At 44.6% G+C, this 25,169-nt stretch overlaps 1 protein-coding gene across 2 annotated transcripts in view; it reads right to left on the bottom strand.

Annotated features, from left to right (window-relative positions):
• Positions 1 to 25,169, bottom strand: part of acaca (acetyl-CoA carboxylase alpha) — a 222,738-nt gene that overhangs the window by 177,919 nt on the left and 19,650 nt on the right. For both annotated transcript variants that reach the window (XM_078422758.1, XM_078422759.1), the window contains exons 3-19: positions 23,633 to 23,765; positions 22,711 to 22,849; positions 21,561 to 21,670; positions 20,664 to 20,745; positions 19,333 to 19,431; positions 17,916 to 18,022; positions 16,741 to 16,851; positions 15,549 to 15,758; positions 14,011 to 14,181; positions 13,263 to 13,424; positions 11,296 to 11,459; positions 9,818 to 9,968; positions 8,507 to 8,610; positions 8,278 to 8,359; positions 7,562 to 7,707; positions 7,316 to 7,466; positions 3,997 to 4,131 (exon numbers count right to left, since the gene is read on the bottom strand). In XM_078422758.1, coding sequence (XP_078278884.1) covers positions 3,997 to 4,131; positions 7,316 to 7,466; positions 7,562 to 7,707; positions 8,278 to 8,359; positions 8,507 to 8,610; positions 9,818 to 9,968; positions 11,296 to 11,459; positions 13,263 to 13,424; positions 14,011 to 14,181; positions 15,549 to 15,758; positions 16,741 to 16,851; positions 17,916 to 18,022; positions 19,333 to 19,431; positions 20,664 to 20,745; positions 21,561 to 21,670; positions 22,711 to 22,849; positions 23,633 to 23,765 — 2,257 coding nt within the window. The remainder of the gene's footprint in view (positions 1 to 3,996; positions 4,132 to 7,315; positions 7,467 to 7,561; positions 7,708 to 8,277; positions 8,360 to 8,506; positions 8,611 to 9,817; positions 9,969 to 11,295; positions 11,460 to 13,262; positions 13,425 to 14,010; positions 14,182 to 15,548; positions 15,759 to 16,740; positions 16,852 to 17,915; positions 18,023 to 19,332; positions 19,432 to 20,663; positions 20,746 to 21,560; positions 21,671 to 22,710; positions 22,850 to 23,632; positions 23,766 to 25,169) is intronic.

Genomic DNA, 25,169 nt, shown 5'->3' with positions numbered 1-25,169 from the left:
ACACAGTCTAAGAATAAAGGGGAGGCCATTTAAAACTGAGGTGAGAAAAAACCTTTTCACCCAGAGAGTTGTGAATTTGTGGAATTCTCTGCCACAGAGGGCAGTGGAGGCAAACTCACTAGATGAATTTAAAAGAGAGTTAGATAGAGCTCCAGGGGCTAGTGGAATCAAGGGATATGGGGAGAAGGCAGGCACAGGTTACTAATTGTAGATGATCAACCATGATCACAATGAATGGCGGTGCTGGCTCAAAGGGCCAAATGGCCTCCTCCTGCACCTATGGATTCTATGTTTCTATGATCACTTCCAGCCAGGAGAAATACGCAGTTAATGGGCCAGAAGCAGATTAAGTGGTTGCACCTGACTTTCTCTGCCTCTCCTTGGCCACGTGTCTCTCCTCTCATCAAAATACAGTTCAAGTGGGATTAAGTAACTTCCTACGTAGGGATCTTCAGGGTGCAGATCAGCATCATACCACTTGGTGGCAGCAAATGCTGTCTGCTGTGAAGAAAGACACAACGTGTTGGAGTAACTCAGCGGGTCAGACAGCATTTCTGGAGGACATCAGGACCCTTTTTCAGACTGATTGTTTGGGGTGGGAAAGGAAGCTGGAAGAGAGGAGGGGGGAGGACAAAGCCAGGCAGGTAATGTGTTGATACAGGCGAGTTGGGAGGGGGTTGAGGAGGTTGATAGGCAGATGGTTGGACAAAAGACCAGAGATGAAAAGATTTTTAAATGGCTAGGGCTATCCCAATGCACAGAGCTACTCTGTTTCTTTTGCAAGAAAATCTACAAATAGCACCTCAATGAAAGGGATGGCACAGTGGCGCAGCAGTAGAGATGCTGCCTGACAGCACCAGAGACACAGATTCCATCCTAATTATGGGAGCAATCTGCAGGGAGATTGCACATTCTCCTCGTGACCACGTGGGTTTTCTCCGGGTTCCCACGGTTTCCTCCCACATTCCAAAAACATACAGGTTTGCAGGTGAATTGGCTTCTGTAATTTGTCCTAGTGTGTAGCATCGTGCGAATGTACAGGGTGATCGATCGCTGGCTGGCAGACATGGTTGGCTGAAGGGCCTGTTTCCAAGTTATATCTTTAAAGTTGAAAGAAAGACTCAAGCACCCTTGCTTCCTTATTACCCAATAAAAATACCAAAAAAATCAGTTGTGATCCATGAGTGCAAGTGAATCAATAATTATTGCCAGGTTATTCATCCAAATGTAATTATTTGTTAGTATTTTAAAATCTCTTGACAAGTTTTAGTTTCAGCATGCATCTGTTATTACTTTCTGAAATGCATCATGATTTTTCCCCACCAATCACTTTATTTTGCTTTGCAATTGGTATTTAAATCTAATACTTCCTGTTTAGACACCGCCCAGTGAAGATTATTCAGTCTGATTAGTGAAGGGCTTTGCTGTTCGCTGCTCTGCCACTGAGTGGCGCCAGGCACAGAATGACACACAGCGTCTCTCCAAAGATACAAGAGCTTTCTGTGGGTGGTTGCCTGTACAACAGGGATCATCCCACCACCACCAACTTCAAAAGGTGGCTGGGGGAAGGTTTAATAGGAACCAGAGGGGCAACATTTTTCAACACAGTGGGTGGTGGGCACATGGAACGACTGCCAGAGGGGGTAGTTGACACTATACTATTACCATAACAGCATTTGACAAACAGTTGGAGAGGTACATGGATAAGAAAGGTTTAGAGGCAAATTCAGGGAAATGGGACTCGTGTAGATGGTGCATCTTGGTCAGTGTGGGAAAGGTGGCCCAAATAAACTGTTTCTCCCAATATAAGGGTGGCAGAGGTTATGAGGAGAAGGCAGGAGAATGAGGTGAGGAGGGAGAGATGGATCAGCCATGGTTGAATGGCGGAGTAGACTTGATGGGCCGAATGGCCTAATTCTACTCCTATCACTTATGATCTTATTATGATCATCAATCTGATATTTGATTTTCTAATGTTAAAATGAGTCCGGTCCACATAATTTCTCCTGATTTGACTGGGCGCCACAGTGGCAGTTACTGCCTTACAGCACCAGAGATCAGGGTTCGATCCTAACAACGGTGCTGTCTATACAGAGTCTGTACATACTCCCTGTGACTATGATGGAGAACGTACAGACGGGAGAATCTCCATTTTCCTCCCACACTCCAAAGACAGAAACAGGTTTGTTGGTTAATTTGCTTCGGTAAAAATTATAAAGTTGTTCCTGGTGTGTAGGATAGTGCTAGTGTACGAGGGTGATCGCTAGTCAGCGGGGACTCAGTGGGCCGAAGGATCTGTTTCCACGCCATATCTGTAAAGTTATCTCAAATCTGGGAGGTTACTGTGCACAGAAACTCCTGGTTGAAGCCTACTTTCGGCTGAGCCCTGTCAAAATCTGCTTCCAAGCCATGTGTTGACACATGTTGAGACTGAGTAGGCTGCTAAACTATTTAAATATTTCTATATCATACAAATGATTGAGTTAAATATTATACAGTGATATCCATGTCAAAGATCCGTAGTTCAATATCCTGCATGTGTGAAATGCCATGTGGAATCAGCTATTTAGTTCAGAGGTACAGCATGGAAACAGGCCTTCTGGCCTACCTACCACGCCAACCTATGATTGCTCCATGTTACACTAGTTCCATGTTAGCAAATTTTTCATATCCTGCACACTAGGGACTATTTACAGAAGCCAATTAACCTAAAACGTGTACGTCTTTGGAATGTGGGAGGAAACTGGAGCACCTGGAGAAAACCCACGCGGTCACAGGGAGAATGTACAAACTCCATGGAGACAGCCCCCTTATCATATCATATCATATATATACAGCCGGAAACAGGCCTTTTCGGCCCACCAAGTCCGTGCCGCCCAGCGATCCCCGTACATTAACACTATCCTACACCCACTAGGGACAATTTTTTTAAATTTTTTTTTAACGTTTACCCAGCCAATTAACCTACATACCTGTACGTCTTTGGAGTGTGGGAAGAAACCGAAGATCTCGGAGAAAACCCACGCAGGTCACGGGGAGAACGTACAAACTCCTTACAGTGCAGCACCCGTAGTCAGGATCGAACCTGAGTCTCCGGCGCTGCATTCGCTGTAAAGCAGCAACTCTACCGCTGCGCTACTGGATCTGGATCTCTGGCGCTGTAAGGCAGCATGAAACAAGAACAGAAAATGTTGAAAACACTTGGTAGATAGGGCACTATAGGTGGAAAGAGAGAGAGAGAGAGAGAGAGAGAATTAAAAATCCTCGGGTTAACACCCTTCTTCGAAACTAGAGAAAGAGGAAACACATTACAGGTGACCCCATCGCATTTCCGTTAATGGAGATTTACCTTAATGGAATTCACAAATCAAACGCTTGAGGTACAGAATAAAATTCGCTCTCACAGAATTTGTGTGTAAAAACACGTCTCTTTTTGGTATCAGCAAACTGATGCAGTTTGTGACCCTTCAGACTATATGGAAGATGTCATTTCTGGAAACATAGGAAGTTTGGAGCTTTCTTCAAACTCGACCTGAACCATCACCTTCGGCCCACAAAGACTGTACTGAACATGATGCCAAGACCAACACTTCTCTGCCTGCACATAATCCATTTCCCTGCATATCTAAAGCATTAAAACCAGCGACCACCCATACATTAAATCACTAGTTTTATCCTACACCCTAGGGAGAATTTACAGAAGCCTAGTAACCTACAAACCTGCACGTCTTTGGAGTGCGGGAGGAAACCGGGGCACTCGGAGAAATGTGGAATCGACTATTTGGTTTAGTTTAGTTAAGAGGTAACTAATTTATCACTTGGGCATGAAATAGATGATTCAACTGTATTCACCTTCATGAAGCATCTTTTTGTTGTTGTTGCTAGATTATTCAACAAGGAGGCTAGCAGAAAATTGTGCTGGGTTTAGGTACGGATTAATTTCAAGACATTGGGGACAGGTAAATCTAATTAACTAAGAGTGGGATTGTCGCTAACCTGCTGAACTCTGCTTGGATCGTCCAGTTGCAGCTTGGCAATCACGCAGCCTGGTTCCAGGATTGCTCCCGGTCGCTTCACATAATGGATGCAGCCGGAGGCTTTTGCAGCCAGTGTCATCACCATCTTCATCACCTGCAGCAGGAAGGAAATGCAGCACGCCCATCAACAGATCCTCACACGCCAGCACGCTTAGTCCCAATGTCTCTCGTCAGCCTTTACCAACTTGGTGGTCTTTCCCCGTACAGATGCTAAATGTTCTGTCAAAGGACAATAAACCCCATACTAATGGGCTTATCGATTTACTAAAACTATCGTTTGTTTGTTTGTTTGTTTGTTCTTGAACTACAGCCAAAACGGTACACGATAGCGCGTCAATTTTAGGCCCATCTTACTCACCGTCGTCCCTTTGGTGCTAATGGAAGATGTTTAATTGAAATTGATGTTATATTTTTTAAGTTATTTACATTTAAAAGTTTAAATCTATCTCCTAGGCAGGGAGGGGGAGGGAGGGTGGGTGGGAGGATAAGGGTTGAGGGGGATGGAGTAGGGGGAGGGAGAGGAGGAGGGAGAGCGAGAGGGGGAGGGAGAGGGAGAGGAGAGGGGAGGGAGAGGGGAGGGAGAGGGGGAGGGAGAGGGGGAGGGGGAGGGAGAGGGGGAGGGGGGAGGGAGAGGGGGAGGGGGGAGGGAGGGGGGAGGGAGGGAGAGATGAGGGTGCTGCACCAACGGGTCCACTTGGTCTAGTATTCACTGAAATTCACTGGAATTTAGGGTGAGAGGGGATCTTATCGAAACATATAAAATTCTTAAGGGATTGGACAGGCTAGGTGCAGAAAAAATGTTCCCCATGTTGGGGGAGTCCAGAACCAGGGGTCACAGTTTAAGAAAAAGGGGTAGGCCATTTAGGACTGAGATGAGGAAAAACTTTTTCAGCCAGAGTTGTGAATCTGTGGAATTCTCTGCCATAGAAGGCAGCGGAGACCAATTCACTGGATTTTCCCAAGAGAGGGTTAGATATAGCTCTTAGGGCTAACGGAATCAAGGGATATGGGGAGAAAGCAAGAACGGGGTACTGATTTTGAATGATCAGCCATGATCATATTGAATGGCGGTGCTGGTTCGAAGGGCCAAATGGCCTACTCCTGCACCTATTTTCTTTGTTTCTAATACTTTTCACTCGTGCCACTCGTGCAATGTTTGGATCAAGATTCATTCAATATGAGAAAAAAGACACAAACTGCTGGAGTAACTCAGCAGGTCAGACAGCATCTCTGGAGGACATGGATTGGTAATATTTCAGGTCAGGACCCTTCTTCAGACTGATGTGGAGGGGTCCCGACCCGAAAGGTCACCTATTCATGTTCTCCAGAGATGTTGCCTGACCTGCTGAGTTATTCCAGCACTTTATATATTTTTTGGTCAACCAGCATCTGTAGTTCCTTGTATCTGCATTTAATATGCCTTTGACTCTATTGCTGCTCGAACAATGTAATCACTACATGGCCACTAATTGTAAATAAATTAACGCTGTGATGAACTTTTCCCACTCCATCATTCCTTCTTCTCCCCACTTCCGTCGTGTCGAAGATACAGAAGGTTGAAAGCAAGCACCACCAGATTCAGGAACAGCTTCCTCTCCATTGTTTTCAGAAGACGTTTGAACAGTCCTTCCATAAGCTAGCGTGCTGTCCGATTCACTTCTCCCCATTGTGTACTTTCTCTATGGAACTAATGTGCTGGAATACTGAAAAGTATATTCTGCACTCTGTATCTTCCCCTTTGCTCTACCCATTTCACTTAAGTTTGGCTGGATTGTATTTATGTATGGTATTATCTGATCTGATTGGATAGCATACAAAACAAAACTTTCACTGCACCTTAGTGCTTGTGACAATAATAAGCCTAAACCAAAAAGGAGAAAAAAACTAACTAATAAATTGCTGGAAAATTGTCATATGTACATATGGCATAAAGGATTATCCATGATGCCAGACAGTTAAAAAGCCTGCATCAGATTAATTGATATATTTAGTTAGTTTAATTTATTGTCAGATATACAGATGTGAGTGAAAAGCTTTTTGTTGCGTGCTATCCAGTCAGTGGAAAGACAATATGTGATTACAATTAAGCCGTCCACAAGGTATAGATACAGGATAAAGGGAATATCATTTAGTGCAAGATAAAGTCCAGTTGTCCGATTAAAGATAGTTCGAGGGTCTCCAATGTGGTAGCACAGAACTGCTATCTTGTTGATAGAATGGTTTAGTTGCCTGATGAAGCTGGAAAGAAACTGTCCCTGAATCTGGAGGTTTCACACTTCTGTACCTCTTGCCTGATGGAAGTGGGGAGAAGAGGGAGTGTCCAGGGTGAGATTGGTCCTTGATTATACTAGTGGCCTTGATGAGGCAGCGAGAAGTGTAGATGGAGTCAATGGAAGGGAGGTTGTGTGATGGTCTGGGTTGTGTCTACAATTCTCTGCAGTTTCTTGCGGTCTTGGATGGAGCTTTTCCCAAAATATGCTGTGATGGTTTCTACGGTGCATTTGTCGGACATGGGAATAAATGCTTGGCTGATCTGTCCTAGCCTGCTATGCTGTGGACTCCACACTAGGACTTTATTCCTTGGAGTACAGGAGGCTGAGGAACAATTTTATAGAGATGTATAAGATGACGAGGGGAATAGATAGGGTGTTTTACCCATGATAGTGGAATCAACAAGTAGAGGGGGAGGGGGCAGAGGCTTGAGGTGAACAGATCAGAAACAGGAATCAGGCTAACACAATGGGGGTCTCTCCTAGTCTGTCCTAATGCAGGTTCTTTCACCCGAATCATTCTACTGGGTGATCCCAGCACTTTCAGCTTTTATTCCAGATTTCCAGCATCTGCAGTTTGAATATCCCCCTGGTCACGCACAGTGTAAACACACAGTGCTGCCACAGATTCGCTCATAAGTTCATTAGGTATAGGATGCAGAATTAGGCCATTCGGTCCATCAAATCTACTCTGCCATTCATCCGTGGCTGATCTATCTTTCCCTCTTAACCCCGTTCTACTGCCTTCGTCCCCATAACCCCCGACACCCGTATCTATCTATGCCTTAAAAATATCAATTGACGTGGCCTCAACGGTAGACACAAAATGCTGGAGTAACACAGCGGGTCAGGCAGTATCTCGGGAGAGAAGGAATGGGTGACGTTTCGGGTCGACACCCTTCTTCAGATTGACTTGGCCTCCACAGCCTTCTGTGGCAATAACTCCACAGATTCACCACCCTTCCCCCCTTCATATTCCTTCCCCATGAGATTTTGCTGCAACTTTACCTCAATTTCAGCGAAGCAATGCTCTACGAAAACATGCCCGCCATCTTCCACCGTGTACTGGATCAGCTTTCCCGCAGAGGGCGAGTGTAACAGCGAAGGGTCATTCTCCTTCTCAAATACGCAGGTCTTGTTACCAATGGTAACACGGTACCTGCAGCACAAAGATCACAAGGTTGAAGTGCTTTTCCGACAAAGGTCCACTAAGAATGTTTATTTGCGGCCTCAGTCAGAGGTACACATCCTCACCTGTCCACCTCTTCCTTCATGTACGACGTATAGCTGCTGCCATCGTACGACAACAGCAGACCGCCATCACTCAGCCGATGAACATCCACCTCCACAAACGAATCGTTCATGATCACGACGTAGCAATTGGGTGATTGGCGCGTAACCTGTGAACAAAATAAGTAGCATGGTCAAAGTGCAAAGTACTGGAGGAACTCAATGGGTCAGAAACTCATAAGCAATAGGAGCAGAATTATGCCATTCAGCCCATGTAGTCTACTCTGCCATTCAATCATGGCTGATATCTCTTTCCCTCACAACTCCATTCTCCTGCCTTCTCCCCTCAACCCCTGACGACAATCCCGACTCTTTTCGATTGAACATTGGTGCAACAAAGCAAGACTGCTCGCTTGGAACCTCCCAGGCTGCAAACAGCACCATTTCAACCATCAAACGGAAAGCCTTTTAAACCCACTTTCCTCTCATCATCACGTTCCTCCAGGGCGACAAAACAGTTTCAAGATCTCAAGGTTCCAGGCAAAATTGAAGTCATAGAATCATACAGCATGGAAATAGGACCTTCGGCCCAACTCGTCCACACCGACCAAGAAGTCCCATCTAAAATAGTCCCATTTGCGAATTGTGGAGATTCTTGTAAAGAACAAATGAACGCAGCCACATAAATTAATTCCCAAAAGAGGGTCTTAAAAATGCACATTCTACATTTAGAAATTTACCTTCAGCGCATATTTCACTCCTTCAAAAATGAGTTCCACGTCCACTATGTTCAGAAGAGTATGAGCTGGCAAGACTTGTCCCCTGGGGAGGCGAAGAACCAGACAGACAATTGGTATTATTTAAGGGAAAGGATTGGTGGCACAGGGGGTGAAAGAAATAAACATCCAGATATTAAAAAGTATGATTCATGCAAGATCATTTTTTTTAAACTTAGTCAATTTCCTTTACCTTTCCAACGAGTGAAGAAAATTGGAGACACTGTTCCTGAAGGATTTATCTGTGACATGGAGAGATCCACACACGATTCCCAGCATGGTATCAGGCCTCTCAGCCTAAGAGGTGAAAAAAACAGAAGACATAACAGCGGAATTAGGCCATTTGACCCATCGAGTCTACTCGGCCATTTGACCCATCGAGTCTACTCGGCCATTCAATCATGGCTGATCTTTTGTCCCCTCCCAACCCAATTATCATCCCTTCTCCACGTAACCTTTGACGCCCGTACTGACCTATCAATTTCCATTTTAAAATGACTCAATGCCTTGTCCTCCACCACCGTCTGTGGCCAATAAATTCTACAGATTCACCACCCTCTAGATAAATAAATTCCTCTTCATCTCCATTCCAAAGGTACGTCCTTTTATTCTGAGGCTGTGCCCTCTGGGCCAAGAGTCTTCCACTTCTAGATTTATCTGCTCCACATCCAAAAGAAAGATGGTGCAGGGAATATAACAGTATCTCCAAATATGCTATTCAATTCTTTGCACTGTGACAAAAATAAAATTCCCTACTATTTCCCTGCATATTCAACAGCATAACTGTCTTGCATGTAAACAGAACTGCAACCATATTGTAAAGAAGGTAAGTGGCGGCACGATGGCGCAGCGGTAGAGTTGCTGCCTCACAGTGCCAGAGACCCGGGTTCGATCCTGACTATGGGTGCTGTCTGTATGGAGTTTGCATGTTCCCCCATGACCCCGTACATTTTCTTTGGGTACTCCAGTTTCCTCCCACATCCCAAAGACGTGCGGGCTCATAGGCTAATTGGCCTCTGTAAATTGTCCCGAGTGTGTAGAGTAGAACTAGTTTGCAGGTGATCCCCGGTCGGCACAGACTCGGTGGGCCAAAGGGCCAGTTTCCATGCAGTATCTCTAAACTAAACTAGAACTACTGAGCCTGAAAATTGTAACCTCTAGGTTCAAGAACAGCTTCTTGCTAACTAAACAATGCGCATGGGCCAACCGGACTTTGAATAATGGCACCACAAATGTTGGCGCTGGAATGTGTAATGTATGCACAAAGAATTTCACTCTGCAGTTGCAGACAAATAAAGCACCAATGAACTAAATGTGTCACCTGTCTAAATTACCCGCTGATTTATTTTTCCCATCGGGTTCTCAAAGGAAAATCAGACCCATTGCACAACCGGGGGTGAACAAGGCACAAAGTCTACCACTGCCCCACTGGAAGCTGGATTTCACCTGGAGTTCTTTCTCCTGACCAAGTGCACCACTCCTATCGCTCGCTGAACCACTGTACCTGCACTTTCTCTGCAATCAACCGATCCAGCCAGCCAGTGTCAATGGTGTTCTGCTGGAAGGACTCAGTCTCCAGCAGTCGGATCAGGTACTCCACCGTGGTTCTGAAATCACCACGAATGGACAGCTCCTTCAGCGCCACCACCATATTGCTGCGTGTAAGTAATACAGACGTTAGGAAGAGTTTCAACCGGAAACTCAACAATAAAACTTAGTCGCCCCATTACAGAAAAGTGGTGGATAGGGTGGAGAGGAGGTTTACCAGAATGATGCCTGGATTAGAGGGTGGAAACTACAGGGAGAGGCTGGACAGACTTGAACATTTTTATCTGGAGCGCCGGAGGTTGCAGGGAGACCTGATAGAAGTGTATAAAATTACAAGAGGCATGGACAGGGTAGTCAGTCTGGATGGGAAAATCAAATACTAGAGGGCATTGCTTTAAGGTCAGAGGGGCAAAGTTTAAAGAAGCTGTACGGAGCTGTGTTTTCAACAGGGAGTGGTGAGGGCCTTGAACCCTCTGCCAGGGGTGGGTGGTGGAAGTAGGTATGATAGTGGCATTTAAGAGACTTTTGGAGAGGCATTTGGATATGGTGGAAATGGAAAGATATGGAATATGTGCAAGCACATAAGTGTTGGTCTTGGCTCTGACCTGCTAGGTTACTTATGCATTCTGTGTTTTAAAGAACAGTACAGCACGGGCCTTTTGGTCCACAATGTCCCTGCTGAACATATTACACTAATATTCTCTGAGAGCATCGGGCATACTCCTGTAAAACGAAGCTAATGGCATGTTGGCCTGTATGACAAGAGGAGTTGAGTATAGGAGCAAAGAGGTCCTTCTACAGTTGTACAGGGCCCTAGTGAGACCGCACCTGGAGTACTGTGTCCAGTTTTGGTCTCCAAATTTGAGGAAGGACATTCTTGCTATTGAGGGCGTGCAGCGTAGGTTCACTAGGTTAATTCCCGGAATGGCGGGACTGTCGTATGTTGAAAGACTGGAGCAACTAGGCTTGTATACACTGGAGTTTAGAAGGATGAGAGGGGATCTTATTGAAACATATAAGATTATTAAGGAATTGGACACGCTAGAGGCAGGAAACATGTTCCCAATGTTGGGGGAGTCCAGAACCAGGGGCCACAGTTTAAGAATAAGGGGTAGGCCATTTAGAATGGAGATGAGGAAAAACATTTTCAGTCGGAGAGTTGTAAATTGGTGGAATTTGCTGCCTCAGAAGGCAGTGGAGACCAATTCTCTGGAAGCTTTAAAGAGAGAGCTAGATAGAGTTCTTAATGATAGCGGAGTCAGGGGGTATGGGGAGAAGGCAGGAACGGGATAATGATTGTAAATGATCAGCAATGATCACATTGAATGGCGGTGCTGGCTCGAAGGGCCGAATGGCCTACTCCTGTACCTATTGTTTATTGAATCAAGGAGACATGAAGTTTTCAGTGAAAGGATGATTGGGCAAAGTACTCACGAGATGGCCTCTTCTCGGTTCTCCCCCCAAGAAAAGCAGTGCCCAAACTGGGAGTCAGCAAACTCGTGGAGACCTCCTGCTGCTGCCACGCTGAAGTAACCCCAGACATTTTTACTGCTGCGGAAATTCAGCTCCTGAACCGTTCCAGAGCTTGGCTTGAACCCCTGCCATGAGATCAAAGCACTTTGTAATTGTGAATACTTTAGTTTAGGGATACAGCATGGAATCATACCCTTCGGACCACACTGACGATCGATCACCCGTTCAAACTAGTTCTATGTTATCACTTTTTCACATCGATTCCCTGCACACCAGGGGCACTTTTACAGAGGACAATTAACCTATAAACCCGCCCGTCTTTGAGATGTGGGAGGAAACCAAAGCACCAGAGAAAGCCCACGTGGTCACAGGGGTTGCACTAACATATATATTTCTTCCTGGTTTACACAGCATTGTACACCAGTGTACACATTCACATACTGCATAAGTAATTGAATAACTGTCTTGCATTTAATTTGTAGGTAGAGATAAGAGTCATAGAGTCAGGCAGCACAGAAACAGTCCCATCGGCCCAATTTGTCCATGCCAACCAAGATATCCAGCGGCACGGTGGCGCAGCAGTAGAGTTGCTGCCTCACGGCGCCAGAGACCCGGGTTTGATCCCGACTACGGGTGCTGATTGTACGGTGTTTGTACGTTCTCCCCGTGACCTGCGTGGGTTTTCTCCGCGATCTTCGGTTTCCTCCCACACTCCAAAGGCGTACAGGTATGTAGGTTAATTGGCTTGGTAAATTTAAAATTATCCCTAGTGGGTATAGGATAGTGTTAATGTGCGGGGATCACTGGTCGGCGCGGATGGACCCGGTGGGCCGAAAGGGCCTGTTTCCGCGCTGTATCTCTAAACTACAACTAAACTAAATCCCAACTAAGTTAGTCCCATGTTTGGTCCATAATCCCTTGCAACTTTTCCAATCCATGTACCTGTTCAAATCTTGTTATAATATCTGTCTCAATTACCTCCTCTGGCAGCTTGTTCCTTATATCCGTATGTGTGAAAATAATTCCCCTCTCACCTTAAAGCTATGTCCTCTGCATTTTCATTCCCCTACCCTTGGTAAAAGACTCTACATTCACCCTCTCCATCTGTTCCTCCTGAGATTTTATACATTTCTATAAGATCATCCCTCGGCCTCCTTAGCTCAAAGCAATAAAGTCCTGGCCTGCTTAACCTCTCCCCCCAGCTCACGTCCTCAAGTCCTGGCACCCTCCTTGCAACTCTTTGAACCCCTGAAGCTATCTGCACTCTTTGAACATCCATGTGCCTGATTTTAATACACAAGAACAAATATAATCCATTTAAATATTATATATTACACTAAATATTATATTCTGCCTGCCACGTTTGCATAGTAGCGTACAGTAATCTTGCCACTGAGTATCAGGATAGGGGTCTGCTCTCCTTTGCCTCTAAAATCTAAAAAAAAAAGCTAAAAATAATTTCAAGAGCACTAATGAGCTTCATATCTCAACCATGCTGGCTGTGCATCATCTCTCCCTTGCAAGAAGAGATGTGTGGGTGGGAAACTGGAAGTGTCGACGTTCCAGGCTGTGGCTACAAGTATATGTTTATGCGTAGACAGAATGCAATCGTCAAATGATCTGTGCTGTCCAGTTCTAATTTTTTATGTCCCAGTCCGGCATTTCATTAATATCGATAACACACAGTAGAAATACAGGCACCTCGTGTTTAACGCCTGTTTTATTTATGCATTTTTGAAATAATTTTGAAAGTAATAATTTAATTTACACACTGAATTTTTGAAATCATGCGCTCAGATTTACGCCTGTTTAAAATTATATGTTTATTTTGCATGTTTTTGAATTATGTGGTGATTTTCAGGAATGTAACCCCCACATAAAACGCGAGATGCTTATAAGCCAGAATAAAATGAAACATTTCATTTTACCTCATCTGGGTTTTCGCTGGTGATACGAGCGGCTATCACGTGGCCACGCGGACTGGGGATGTTCAATGAATTCTCAAAATCAATCGGTGAATCTCCCCAAGGAGCAGCCCCATACAACGTCCGAATGTCCTTGAGTCTGTGCAGAGGGATTCCCATAGCAATCTGAAAGTTGCACAAGGCATTGGTGAGGCCACGTTTAGAGTATTGTGTGGGGAGGAACTGCAGATGCAGGCTTCAACCACTGATAGACACAAAAGGCTGCAGTAACTCAACGGGTCAGAAAGCATATCTGGAGAGAAGGAATGGGTGATGTTTCAGGGAGGGGGAGAGGGAGAAGAAGGGAGAGGAAGGGAGAGGGAGGGAGGGAGAGGGGGAGAGAGAGAGAGAGAGAGAGAGAGAGAGAGAGAGAGAGAGAGAAGAGAGAGAGAGAGAGAGAGAGAGAGAGGGAGGGAGGGAGGGAGGGAGGGAGGGAGGGAGGGAGGGAGGGAGGGAGGGGGGGAGGGAGAGAGAGAGAGAGAGAGAGAGAGAGAGAGAGAGAGAGAGAGAGAGAGAGAGAGAGAGAGAGAGAGAGAGAGAGAGAGAGAGAGAGAGAGAGAGAGAGAGAGAGAGAGAGAGAGAGAGAGAGAGAGAGAGACAGACAGACAGACAGACAGACAGACAGACAGACAGACAGACAGACAGACAGACAGACAGACAGAGACAGAGACAGACAGACAATTCCAGGTCGCTGTGAGACTAACTAACCTACCTGCAACTGTGCAGCAGGTAGGTTTACATCTGCAACCATTTCAGTGCAAGGATGTTCCACCTGAAGTCGGGGGTTTAACTCCAGGAAGTAGAAGCTTCCGTCTTGACTGTACAGATACTCCACTGTGCCTGCGCTCGCGTAGCCCACCATTTTGGCCAGTTTCACTGCACACTGTAAAACAAGCAATCAGCATGACCGGAGTCACGAAGTACTGACTTATATCTAAACCAGTAACTCACGATGGGACATAACATTTGCATTGATAAATTAAGTTGCATGCTGCCCATGATCCGATGCAGGGTTGCAAAGCTGACAATAAAATCATATAGATATTTTACACAAAGGGTGGCAGGTGTATGGAACGAGCAGCCGGAGGAGGTTGTTGATGCGTGGATAGGACAGGTTAAGAGGGATATGGGCCAAACACATGCAGGTGGGACTAGTGTAGATGGGGCATGTTGGTCGGCCTGAGCAAGTTGAGATAAAGTGAGTAGTGAAAGGCCTGGATAGAGTGGATGTGGAGAGGACGTTTCCACTAGCCTCAGAATTAAAGGACATTCCTTTAGAAAGGAGATGAGCAGGCATTTCTTTAGTCAGAGGGTGGTGAATCTGTGGAACTAATTGCCACAGAAGGCCGTGGAGGCCAAGTGAATTAATATTATGGCAGAGATAGATAAATTCTTGATTAGTACAGGTGACAGGGGTTATGAGGAGAAGACACGAGAATGGGTTAAGAGAGATAGATTAGCCATGATTGAATGACGGATTAGACTTGATGGGCCAAATGGCTTAACTCTGCTCCTATCATTTATGAAGGGCCTGTTTCCACGCTGTATGACTCTCTGACTAAAATCGCTAACTGGAGGTTAATGCAATATCAATCTCGAGCTGGATGTTATGCAAGATCTGAAAGAGCAATGGAAGCACAAACTTCCAGTGTTTAAAGCCCTAGTGAAGAATGCCAAAGTAGAGACCAAATAATGCGGAGAATTCTTTTTAAAAATGGCTTCGCAAGAAATTTACGTACAATTAGAAAATGCTGGAAGCAAACACTGGAGGAAACCACCAATGTCACACGGAGAACGCGAAAACTCCATAAAGACAGCACCCGAGGTCAGGATTGAACCTGAGTCTCTGTGAGACAGCAGTTCTACCACTGGTCCAAAGATTAAAAGATAAAATGTAATAAAAAGGAACTGCAGACACTGGCTTATATCAAGGACGGGCACAAAATACTAGATTAACTGGTCAAGCAGCATCCTTGGAGAAAATGGATAGGTGACGTTTTGGGTCAGGACCCAACTTCAGACTGATTGTTGAGGGGGGGACGGGACTGGATAAAGACCAGGACAAATCAAGGCCGGCAACAGATAACCTCAGGCAAGGTGGTTCCCTGATAGGCCAATTGTTGACTGGAGAAAGTGTGATCCCAAGAGGGATACATCGTTATGAACTGTGGAACTGGTTAACTGACTTTTAAGTGGAGGAAAGGGGGGCAAGGGATTAAAATTAAAAAGATAAACCTTCCCCGCTCTCACCTTCTCCATGTTGTCAAACACTAACGAGGTAGCAATTGTCGCTGGAGCTTCTTCGATAATCTTCTGGTGTCGCCGTTGAACTGAGCAATCACGACCAAACAAGGAGATTGCATTACCGTAGTGATCTGCAAGGATTTGGACTTCGAGATGACGTGCATGTTTGGCAAGTCTCATCACAAAGATTGGAGATCCAGGGACTTCTGTTTGTACCTGGAATAAAAAGAGAAGTTCTTCTTGTGAAAATGATGTGCAGCAGAACAAAGAGTGGAATCATTGGTCCATTTCTAATAATGTAGACTTTAAATATTGCCGTTTCAGATAAATAGAGTCATAGATTCATACCGTATGGAAACAGGCCCTCCATTACCTCTTCCAACAGCTTGTTCCAAATACCGACCAGAGTTTGTGTAAAAGAGTTACCCATCCACTTCCTATTAAATCTACCCCTCCTCACCTTAAACCTATATCCTCTGGTACTCGATTCCCCTACACAAGGCAAGAGGCTGTGAATTTACCCTATCTTATTTCCTGCATGATTTTGTACACCTCTCGCCCTCCAAAGAATAGAGTCCTAGTCTGCTCAACTTCTCCCTGTACCCCAGGACCTTGAGTCCTGGCAACACCCTCCTAAATCTTATCAGCATCCTTTCCAGTGTGACAACATCTTTCCTATAACATGGTGCTCAAACTGAACACAATAATCTAAACGTGGTCCCACCAACGTCTTATATAACTATGGCCCATTATTATTCTGCTATGGTGGAGAAAAAAAAGACTGTGCATTCACTCTCTCAATTTCCCTAATGATTTAATACATCTGTATAAGATCACTCCTTAGCCGCCTGCACTCCAAGGAATAAATCCCAGCCTGCCCATTCTCCTCCTGAGCTCAGACTCGTGTGTCCTAGTAATATCCTCATAAATCTTCTCCACATATTATACTCTAGTGCAGGGTCTCCACTCGATACCTAGACAGCGTGCGCGCACAGACACCTAGACAGCGCGCGCGCGCAGACACCTAGACAGCGCGCGCACGCGCACACCTAGACAGCGCGCGCACACCTAGGCAGCACACCTAGACAGCTGTATGGGAGGAAACCAGAGGTAATTCAACTCAAGAACTCTCACGTCTCGTGAAAAATTCTTCAAAGTGCAACCAAAGTTGACATTATCATATACATCTCTCACCCACCTGTCTGAAAAGATTTGGGAAATCCTCGGCATTGTTCACCTTTCTTATCCCTTTTCCACCTCCTCCCTCCGAGGCCTTGATCATCAATGGGTAGCCAATGTCTTCTGCAGCCTGACGCATGCAATAAATGATTAAGATTAAAAGATAAAAATAGTATAAAACATACCAGGCGAGTGCCATATCACTGTATGAATCTAGACAGGGTGAATAAAATAACTGTTGTCCAGTGACTTACATATGGTCATAGTCTCCACTTGGTGCTAAATCTGGGATTGAATTTATGCATGGTAATAATTTACTAAACTGTATGCAAAATAAAATAATTTCACTCTACTGTGACACATGTGATAATAAAGAACCATTTTACTGGGAAGTTCAACTTGCAATTTAAAGAATTGTTAAATTTACAGAGGCCAATTAACCAACAAACCTGCACGTCTTTGGAAGTGGAAATAAACAGGGACACCTGGAGAAAACCCATGGGGTCACAGGGAGAACGTACAAACACTAGATCTATGTTATCCCACTTTCTCAGCCACTCTTCACACTTCATGACCATTTTTGATGAGGCCAATTAACCTACAAACCTGCACATCTTTGGGACATGGAAGGTTAACCAGAGCACCTGGAAGAAACCAACGCTTTCACAGGGAGAACATGAAAACACCACACAGACAGCGTCCCAGGTCAGGATCGAACCCAGGTCTTTGGCGCTGAGAGGCAGCAGCTCTACCAGCTGTGCCTCATTTGGCTTCTCACATTTTAACAACACCTCACAAGTTTAGTTTATTGTCACGTGTACCGAGGTACAGTGAAAAACTTTAGTGGCGTGCTATCCAGTCACACGATTACAATCGAGCCATCTGCAGTGTACAGATACACGATAAAAGGAATAACGAATAACGTTTACTGCAAGATAAAGCCCAGTAAAGTCTGATCAAAGATAACATGAGGGTCTCCAATGGAGTAGATAGTAGCTCAGGACTGCCCTCTGGTTGTTGGATGGGTCAGCTGCTTGATAACAGCTGGGAAGAAACTGTTCCTGAATCTAGAGGTATGCTTTTTCACTCTTCTGTTTGGGGTGTTATGAGAGGATAATTTGCCATTATTTTGCTGCCGCAGTTACCGTAACAGTGCCCCAGACTACAGACAGTGCAGACAAATTGACCCCTCACCTTCATACCACTCTCCACATCTGCAATGCAGCCTTTCTCATACAACTCCGAAGGGACGTTCATGATCAGTGTCAGAGGCTTAGTTTCTGTCCACTCAAGAATCAGGCCTAAAAAACAAAAGTGAGGCAATTGAATGCCACTTGCATGTCAATAAATTATTTGCTGTAAATACTGTTGGCGGAAAGGGTTTAACTTGAGAGTAGCACACATTTCCAAGAAGTAGGCATTGGCAGTTTTCCACTTGCATAGTTTAAAAATATTGTGCACTGTTGTGATACAAGAGCATAAGGAATAGGAGACACAATGAACTGCAGGTGCTGGAACATTTGAGCAAAGCATGCAGTGCTGAATTATCTCAGCTGCATTTGTGGAGGGAATGGGCAGACAATGTTCTAAAAGAAGCCTTTTTCAGACTAATTGGAATAGGAATCTTGCTTGCAACAGCACCACAGGTACAAAGATTCAGACATTTCGAGACATAATTAAATATACATATTTGTATGTCTATATGTTAACTGTATGTTTGTGTTGTCATTTGTGAGCGGAGCACCAAGGCACATTCCTTGTACATGCACATGCTTGGCCAATAAACTTATTCATTCATTCATAGATAAGCAGATATACGGATCACATGCAGGCAGATGGGATTAGCTAGATTGGCATCATGGTTGGCACAGTAATGGTGGCCAAAGGGCCTGTTCCTGAACTGTACTGTTCATTGTTCTATCCCCTATTTACTGCATGTGCAGTTTTCATGTTGGCCTTGAATAATTGAATTATAATTGAATCATCTTTCAATGCCCTTTTCAGACGGTTCATTGTAAGTGGAAACAGGCCCTTCGGCCCAACTTACCCACACCGGCCAACATGTCCCAGCTACACTAGTCCAAATTGCCTGCGTTTGGTTCATATCCCTCCAAACCTGTCCTTTCCATGTCCTTCTCTAACTATTTCTTAAACGTTGGGATAGTTCCAGGGTTTAACCTCCTTAACCTGCAAACCTCTTCTTACACGAGGTAATATGGAAATTGAGGCTCAATGCATTTTGTTATGATTGATTAGAAATAAAAGAGAGTTGAAAATTAAAACATATCAGACATTGTCAAGCCTCAGGAGTTTGTTATTAAAGGTGCTCCCCGGCTTACGATGCTTCAACTTGCGATAGTTTGACTTTGCGATGGTGCAAACGGCAGCGACCCGTGGCGAGCCGCCGCTCGCTTCCGGCGCGTGATCGTGTGGATTAAATGCATTTCCACTTACAATACTTTTGGTTTCCAATGGGTTTCTCGGAACGGAACCCCATCAGAAGCTGAGGAGCACCTGTACACAACTTTCACAGTTTTAGCAAGAAGGTTCATTGTCCAGTTGTCCAGGTTAAAGCACACGCGTCTTTTATTTATTAAGATCAATGTCTTACCGCTGCCACTCCATGGGAGAGTGGGAATTCCTGCCGTCTGTGCTACAATAGAAGAAGCTATTTTATCTCCGGTTGCCCACATAGCAAGACTCGGGGGACCTGAAGAGAAGAGAAAGTGTTCTGAGCAAAGTTCATCCTTGTTTACAAAGCCAGAAAATAATACAGTGGGTCTCACCAAAGAGTTCATTAACCCCACTGGTAACTTCATAGGACTGAATTAAGATACAGTCTACACACAATGCAGGCTCCTGAGAGTTAGGACAAAAAGATGGGGTCAAATTGTACTGATTAAATCAGGAGTCAAGACCACTGAAAGTACCGCCTGACGGCACTGATGTGCTTTACATCATTGGCCAGTGAGGGAAACAAAGGAAATGTTGCGAATGCACACAGTGGGACACTCAGAAACGGTATTTTTAAGGATTCACACACAATAGTAAGAAAGTAATTCTATATTGTATCTGTAACCTACATTAGCATTAATAACACAAGACTCAACAAACGAGTTCCTGAAACACAGTTACAAAAGGTTATCTGAAACTTCTGTTATTCAAGTAGACGATCTATCAACTTGGCTGGGCAGAGAACAATCTTTCTTTTAGAGATACAGCGCGAAAACAGGCCCTTCCACCCACTGAGTCCGTGCCAACCGGCATCCAACCTGTACACTAGCACTATCCCACACACTAGGGACAATCTACAATTTTTCAAAAGCCAATTAACCTAGAAGTCTGTATGTCTTTGGAGTGTGGGAGGAAACCGCAGCACCAGGAGAAAACCCATGTGGTCACAGGGAGAATCTACAAACTCCGTACAGGCAGCACCCGCAGTCAGGATCGAACCCGGGTCTCTGGCGCTGTGAGGCAGCAACTCTATCGCTGTTCCTCTTTTTGCAAAAATTTGTATGTCCAGGATCCACCCAGTGGCTTGCACACCCAAGACAGGTTGATACTTCAATGCAAAAAAGCACTCTATTTCTGGAGCTGCCACCTTCGGTCAAAAGAGCGCTGACATCCGAGATGGGACATCTTGGTCGGTATGGACAAGTTGCGCCAAAGGGTCTGTTTAGTTGTATAACAAAAAATAAACAGTTGCTTATCTTGACCAATTTTAATCCCTCAATCAAAAAACTGCTAACATGCATCTAATTTATAATTTCAGGAATTTCCCGTGCCAGTCAGCAAACATTTATATCTAAAGTCACTTGGGTGTTGTTCATAACATCCCACAAACACAAAAGGTGTTGTAGGTGCAAACCTATTTTTGCTTCCTAATATTCTTCTATGGATAGATGAAGCAGGGACCAAGGCAGTCAAAATAATATTTCTTACCCATGAACGCAATGCCATGTTTACTTAATAGTTCTGGTAGTTTAGGATTCTCAGAGGCATGACCCCAGCCAGCCCACACTGCCTGCAAGCAGAAGGGATAAGTTATTAATTACTTTGCGTAGAAAATATTCCATATAACATAAAATAAATAACTGGGGGAAAACAGAAAAAAGTGATGGCGTAACTCAGCGGATCAGGCAGTATCTCTGAGGAAAAAAGATGGGTGATGTTTTGGATCTGGACCCTTTAGACTTTAGAGATACTGAGCAGAAAAAGGCCCTTTGCCCCACCAAGTCCATGCCGACCAGTGATCACCGTGTACCCTAGCACTATCCTAAACACTAGGGACAATTTTACATTTGTTAATCAAAGCCAATTAATATAAATCTTTGGAGTGAACCCATGCAGTCAGAGCGAGGATGTCCAGACTCTGTACAGACAGTACCCTATAGTCAGGATCGAACCCGGGTCTCTAGCACTGTGAGGCAGAAACTACCGCTGCACCACCTTCTTCAGACTATTAAGTCCCGACACGAAACATCACCCATTCATTTTCTCCAGAGATGCTGCCTGTTTTGAGTTTCATAAAAGGCCCAGCTGTATAGATTACCCTACTGCTCTTATCTTGGCTGCAAGTGTGGTGACTACACTCCCACCAGAGCCGAAGAAGGAAATGAGAGGAGAGATGAGCAAAAAAATAATTAAGATTATAACCACCAATGAAAAAGTTACAGAAGCATCTCAGGTACATGTAATGTGGATGAAAACAGAACGAGGAATAAAGAGTTCAAGCTATTTTGAAAAGTAGGGCATTTGTACATTATAATTGTCCCACAAGAAACCAACTCAAGATAAGTGTAAACTGAGACAACGTTGTAGATGCATTTCCAACAGTACCTGGACTGGGATGCGTTTTGCTATATCCAGGATCAGCTCAACATTTGCATAGTTATTATTGTTTGGTCCTCCTGGTACAGGAACATAGTGGTCTGCCATTTTAATGTATTCTGTAAGCAAAGCAAACATTTCAACACAACTTAAAATAATACTTGAAACAAACCATCATAGTGTGAACTCATTATTTTAGTTTATTTTGGAGATGTAGCATGGAAACAGGCCTTTCGACCAAATCCGCGCCGACCAACGATCACCCCGAACACTAGTTCTATTCTACACACTAGGGACTATTTACAGAAGCCAATTAACTTACAACCCCGCACAGTGATTAATGAACTTGTCCAAAGTTTTGCTGTGCTTGACATTCCTAAAGTGCGCATTTTTATGGCATTCAACAGGCTACCAACTGGTCACTTCCACGCGACAGACTAATGTTCTTTGTTCACACACTCACAATTTTCTCCTTTATCTCTGCGTCTTGCTGGCACATGGTTCTACCTGTGCTATTTCTCTATTCCTTTTGAAAAATAAAGAAAACCGTGCAAGAGTGGCCAAGTGGCCCCTTGAGCCTGCTCATCATAGAACAGCACAGCACAAGATCAGCCCCTTCGGCCCACAATGTTTGTGCCAAACATGATGCCAAGACCGTCTCTTATCCACCTGTGCATAATCCATATCCCTCCATTTCCTGAGCATCCTAAACCCTTTTAAATGCCACTCTAGTATCTGCCTCAACTATCACCCTGGCAGCTGATTCCAGGCACTCACTGCCATCTGTGTAAAAAATGTTGTTCTGCACATTTCCTTTACAATTTGCCCCTCTCCCCTTAATGCTTAGCCCTCGAGTATATGATCCTGCAACATGATGCTGTGGCCATTATGGAGATTTGGTTGCGAGAGGAATAAGACTGGCAGTTCAACATTCCACAGCTCTATAAGATATTGTTTAAGCCGCGTTTGAAATAAAATATGCAGGTCTGGTCGCCCCATTACAGAAAATTTATGGCTTTAGAAAGCATGCAGCCAGAATGCAGCATGGATTAGGGAGTATTAACTGCAAGGAGAGGTTGTTGAAGTCCTTCCGTATCTCAAGTAATCTGGTGTGTTTTCCTTTAAGAACGTCTCCACGTAATATTGCACATAAACTGACCTGCGTTAGCTTTCAGGTCTTCTGGAGCAACCATGACAACAAATCGAATGGCACGCTCGTTCCTGAACATTTCATAAGACCAGCGTCGTATGGATCTCATGCACTTCACGGCAGCAATACCATTGTTAGCAATCAGCACCTGTTGGAAAGAGTCATAGCAAGTTACTAGCTAGGAAGGGAACCTGAAGAGTAAACTTAGATGCTAGGTTTAGGTTTATTATTGTCACGTGTACCGAGGTACAGTTAAGAGCTTTGTTTTACATGCTACCCACATAATGCACAACATTTTCTAAAGAAAATATAACATAGAACTAGTGGTGAATGGATGGTCATCGTGGACTCTGTGGGCTGAATGGCCTGTTTCCATGCTGTATCTCTAAACTAAATGAAACATGTTGCACAAGAGAGGCTTGATGGACTTGATAGGCTTTTACACTCAAGATAGCATCCGGCGATTTGACCAAACATTGGACACTCATCTTTAATACATCTTTTGTTCAAAAATGGACAATGCTTCCTTCGCCGCGACCCGTTTAACACAGTTAATTAGAAGGCATAACAATCATCATCATCATATCATATATATATGGCCGGAAACAGGCCTTTTCGGCCCTCCAAGTCCGTGCCGCCAAGTGATCCCCGTACATTAACACTATCCTACACCCACTAGGGACAATTTTTACATTTACCCAGCCAATTAACCTACATACCTGTACGTCTTTGGAGTGTGGGAGGAAACCGAAGATCTCGGAGAAAACCCACGCAGGTCACGGGGAGAACGTACAAACTCCTTACAGTGCAGCACCCGTAGTCAGGATCGAACCTGAGTCTCCGGCGCTGCATTCGCTGTAAAGCAACAACTCTACCGCTGCGCTACCGCGCCTGACTAAAGATAGAAAGCTTGAGAAAACGTCTTGCTTACCTTTTCAATAACTTTATTGCCGCTGAAGCGAGTTACAAATTCAGCCGGGGAAGCAACTGTGAAGTCTCTCTGTAGCTCCAGCTTCTTCCTGTCCCGTCCTTGTTTCATCAGATGCAATCCCGACATGCTTGGCCTGTGGCGATAAGGAGAATCGATCAAGGCTCGTGTACAAGCTTGGTTTAGTTTTTACAGACACAGCGTGGAAACAGGCCCTTTAGCCGGCTAAGTCCACACCGACCCATGGTAACCCATACACCAGTTCTACCCTACACACCAGGGACAATTTATGCTGGCCAATTAACCTACAACTCTGCTCGTCTTTGGAATGTGGGCGGAAACCGAAGCACCCAGAAAAACCCACTGGGAGAACATACAAACTCCGCACAGACAGCACCCGTAGTTAGGATCAAACCCGGGTCTCTGGTGCTATAAGGCAGCAACTCGGGGTTGTGGGGTCGATTGTAATCATGTATTGTCTTTCCGCTGAGTGGTCAGCATGCAACAAAAGCCTTTCACTGTACCTTGGTACACATGACAATAAACTAATGACTAACTCAACCGCTGCGCCACTATGCCGACTGGCGGTCCGGGTCGAGATCGCAACTGCATAATACTTCAGTCGAAATTCCTCCTCAGTACAAGACCAGGAAAATGAGTCTGAAGCAAAAGAGCATAAAACTCTTAAACATAAGGGACTACAATTTCCACTTTGCTCTACCTATTTTACTTGAGTTTCAACTGATTTATGTACAGCATATCTGATCTGCAAAACAAAGCTTTCCATGGTACACAAGTCAATAATAAACCTAAACATAAATCTACAGCTGTTGGTTTACAAAAAAAGACACAGAGTGCTGGAGTAACTCAGCGGGTCAGTCAGCATCTCTGGAGAACCTGAATAGGTGACGATTCAGGTTGGCCCTTACGGACGTCTGAAGAAAGATCCAGCCCTGAATCGTCGCTTCTCCATGTTCTCCAGAGATGCTGCCTGACCTGCTGAGTTACTCCAGCACTAGAGGTACAGAAATGTTTCCCTCTCTGCTGACTCTCAGTCTGAAAAAGGGTCTCGACCCGAAACATCACTTATTTCTTTTCTCCAGAAATGCTGCCTGACTGGCTGAATTACTCCAGCATTTTGTGTCCATCTTTGGTGTAAACCAGCACCTGCAGTTCCTTCCTACACATTCTGTCCCCTCCACAGATGCTGCCTGACCCACTGAGTTCCTCCAGCACTTGCGCTCAAAATTTCAGCATCCTTGTATCTCCTTTGTCTGTTGAAAAGGTCTACTCCTTGAACTCTCTGTATTTCCCCACCAAGAAAAAGATGCTGCATTTCGAAAGTAAAGACATTTACTCCCTTCTTTGCATGATACTGTTGGAGACTCAGCCATCAAATATGGTCACATCATGCCAAACAGAAAAGATCCCTGACAGATGGTCACTTAGTCAAGGTGTCAAATTCCACTGAAATAGCATTAAGCCAGGAAGCTAAAAAAAGCAAATTGGTCAATATTCCTCCCCTTCATTAATAATAAGT

This window comes from Rhinoraja longicauda, chromosome 26, assembly GCF_053455715.1.
Source record: "Rhinoraja longicauda isolate Sanriku21f chromosome 26, sRhiLon1.1, whole genome shotgun sequence".
Classification (NCBI taxonomy): Eukaryota; Metazoa; Chordata; class Chondrichthyes; order Rajiformes; family Arhynchobatidae; genus Rhinoraja; species Rhinoraja longicauda.
The sequence above is the reverse complement of the archived record's forward strand: the minus strand, read 5'-3'. Positions and strand labels throughout refer to the sequence as shown.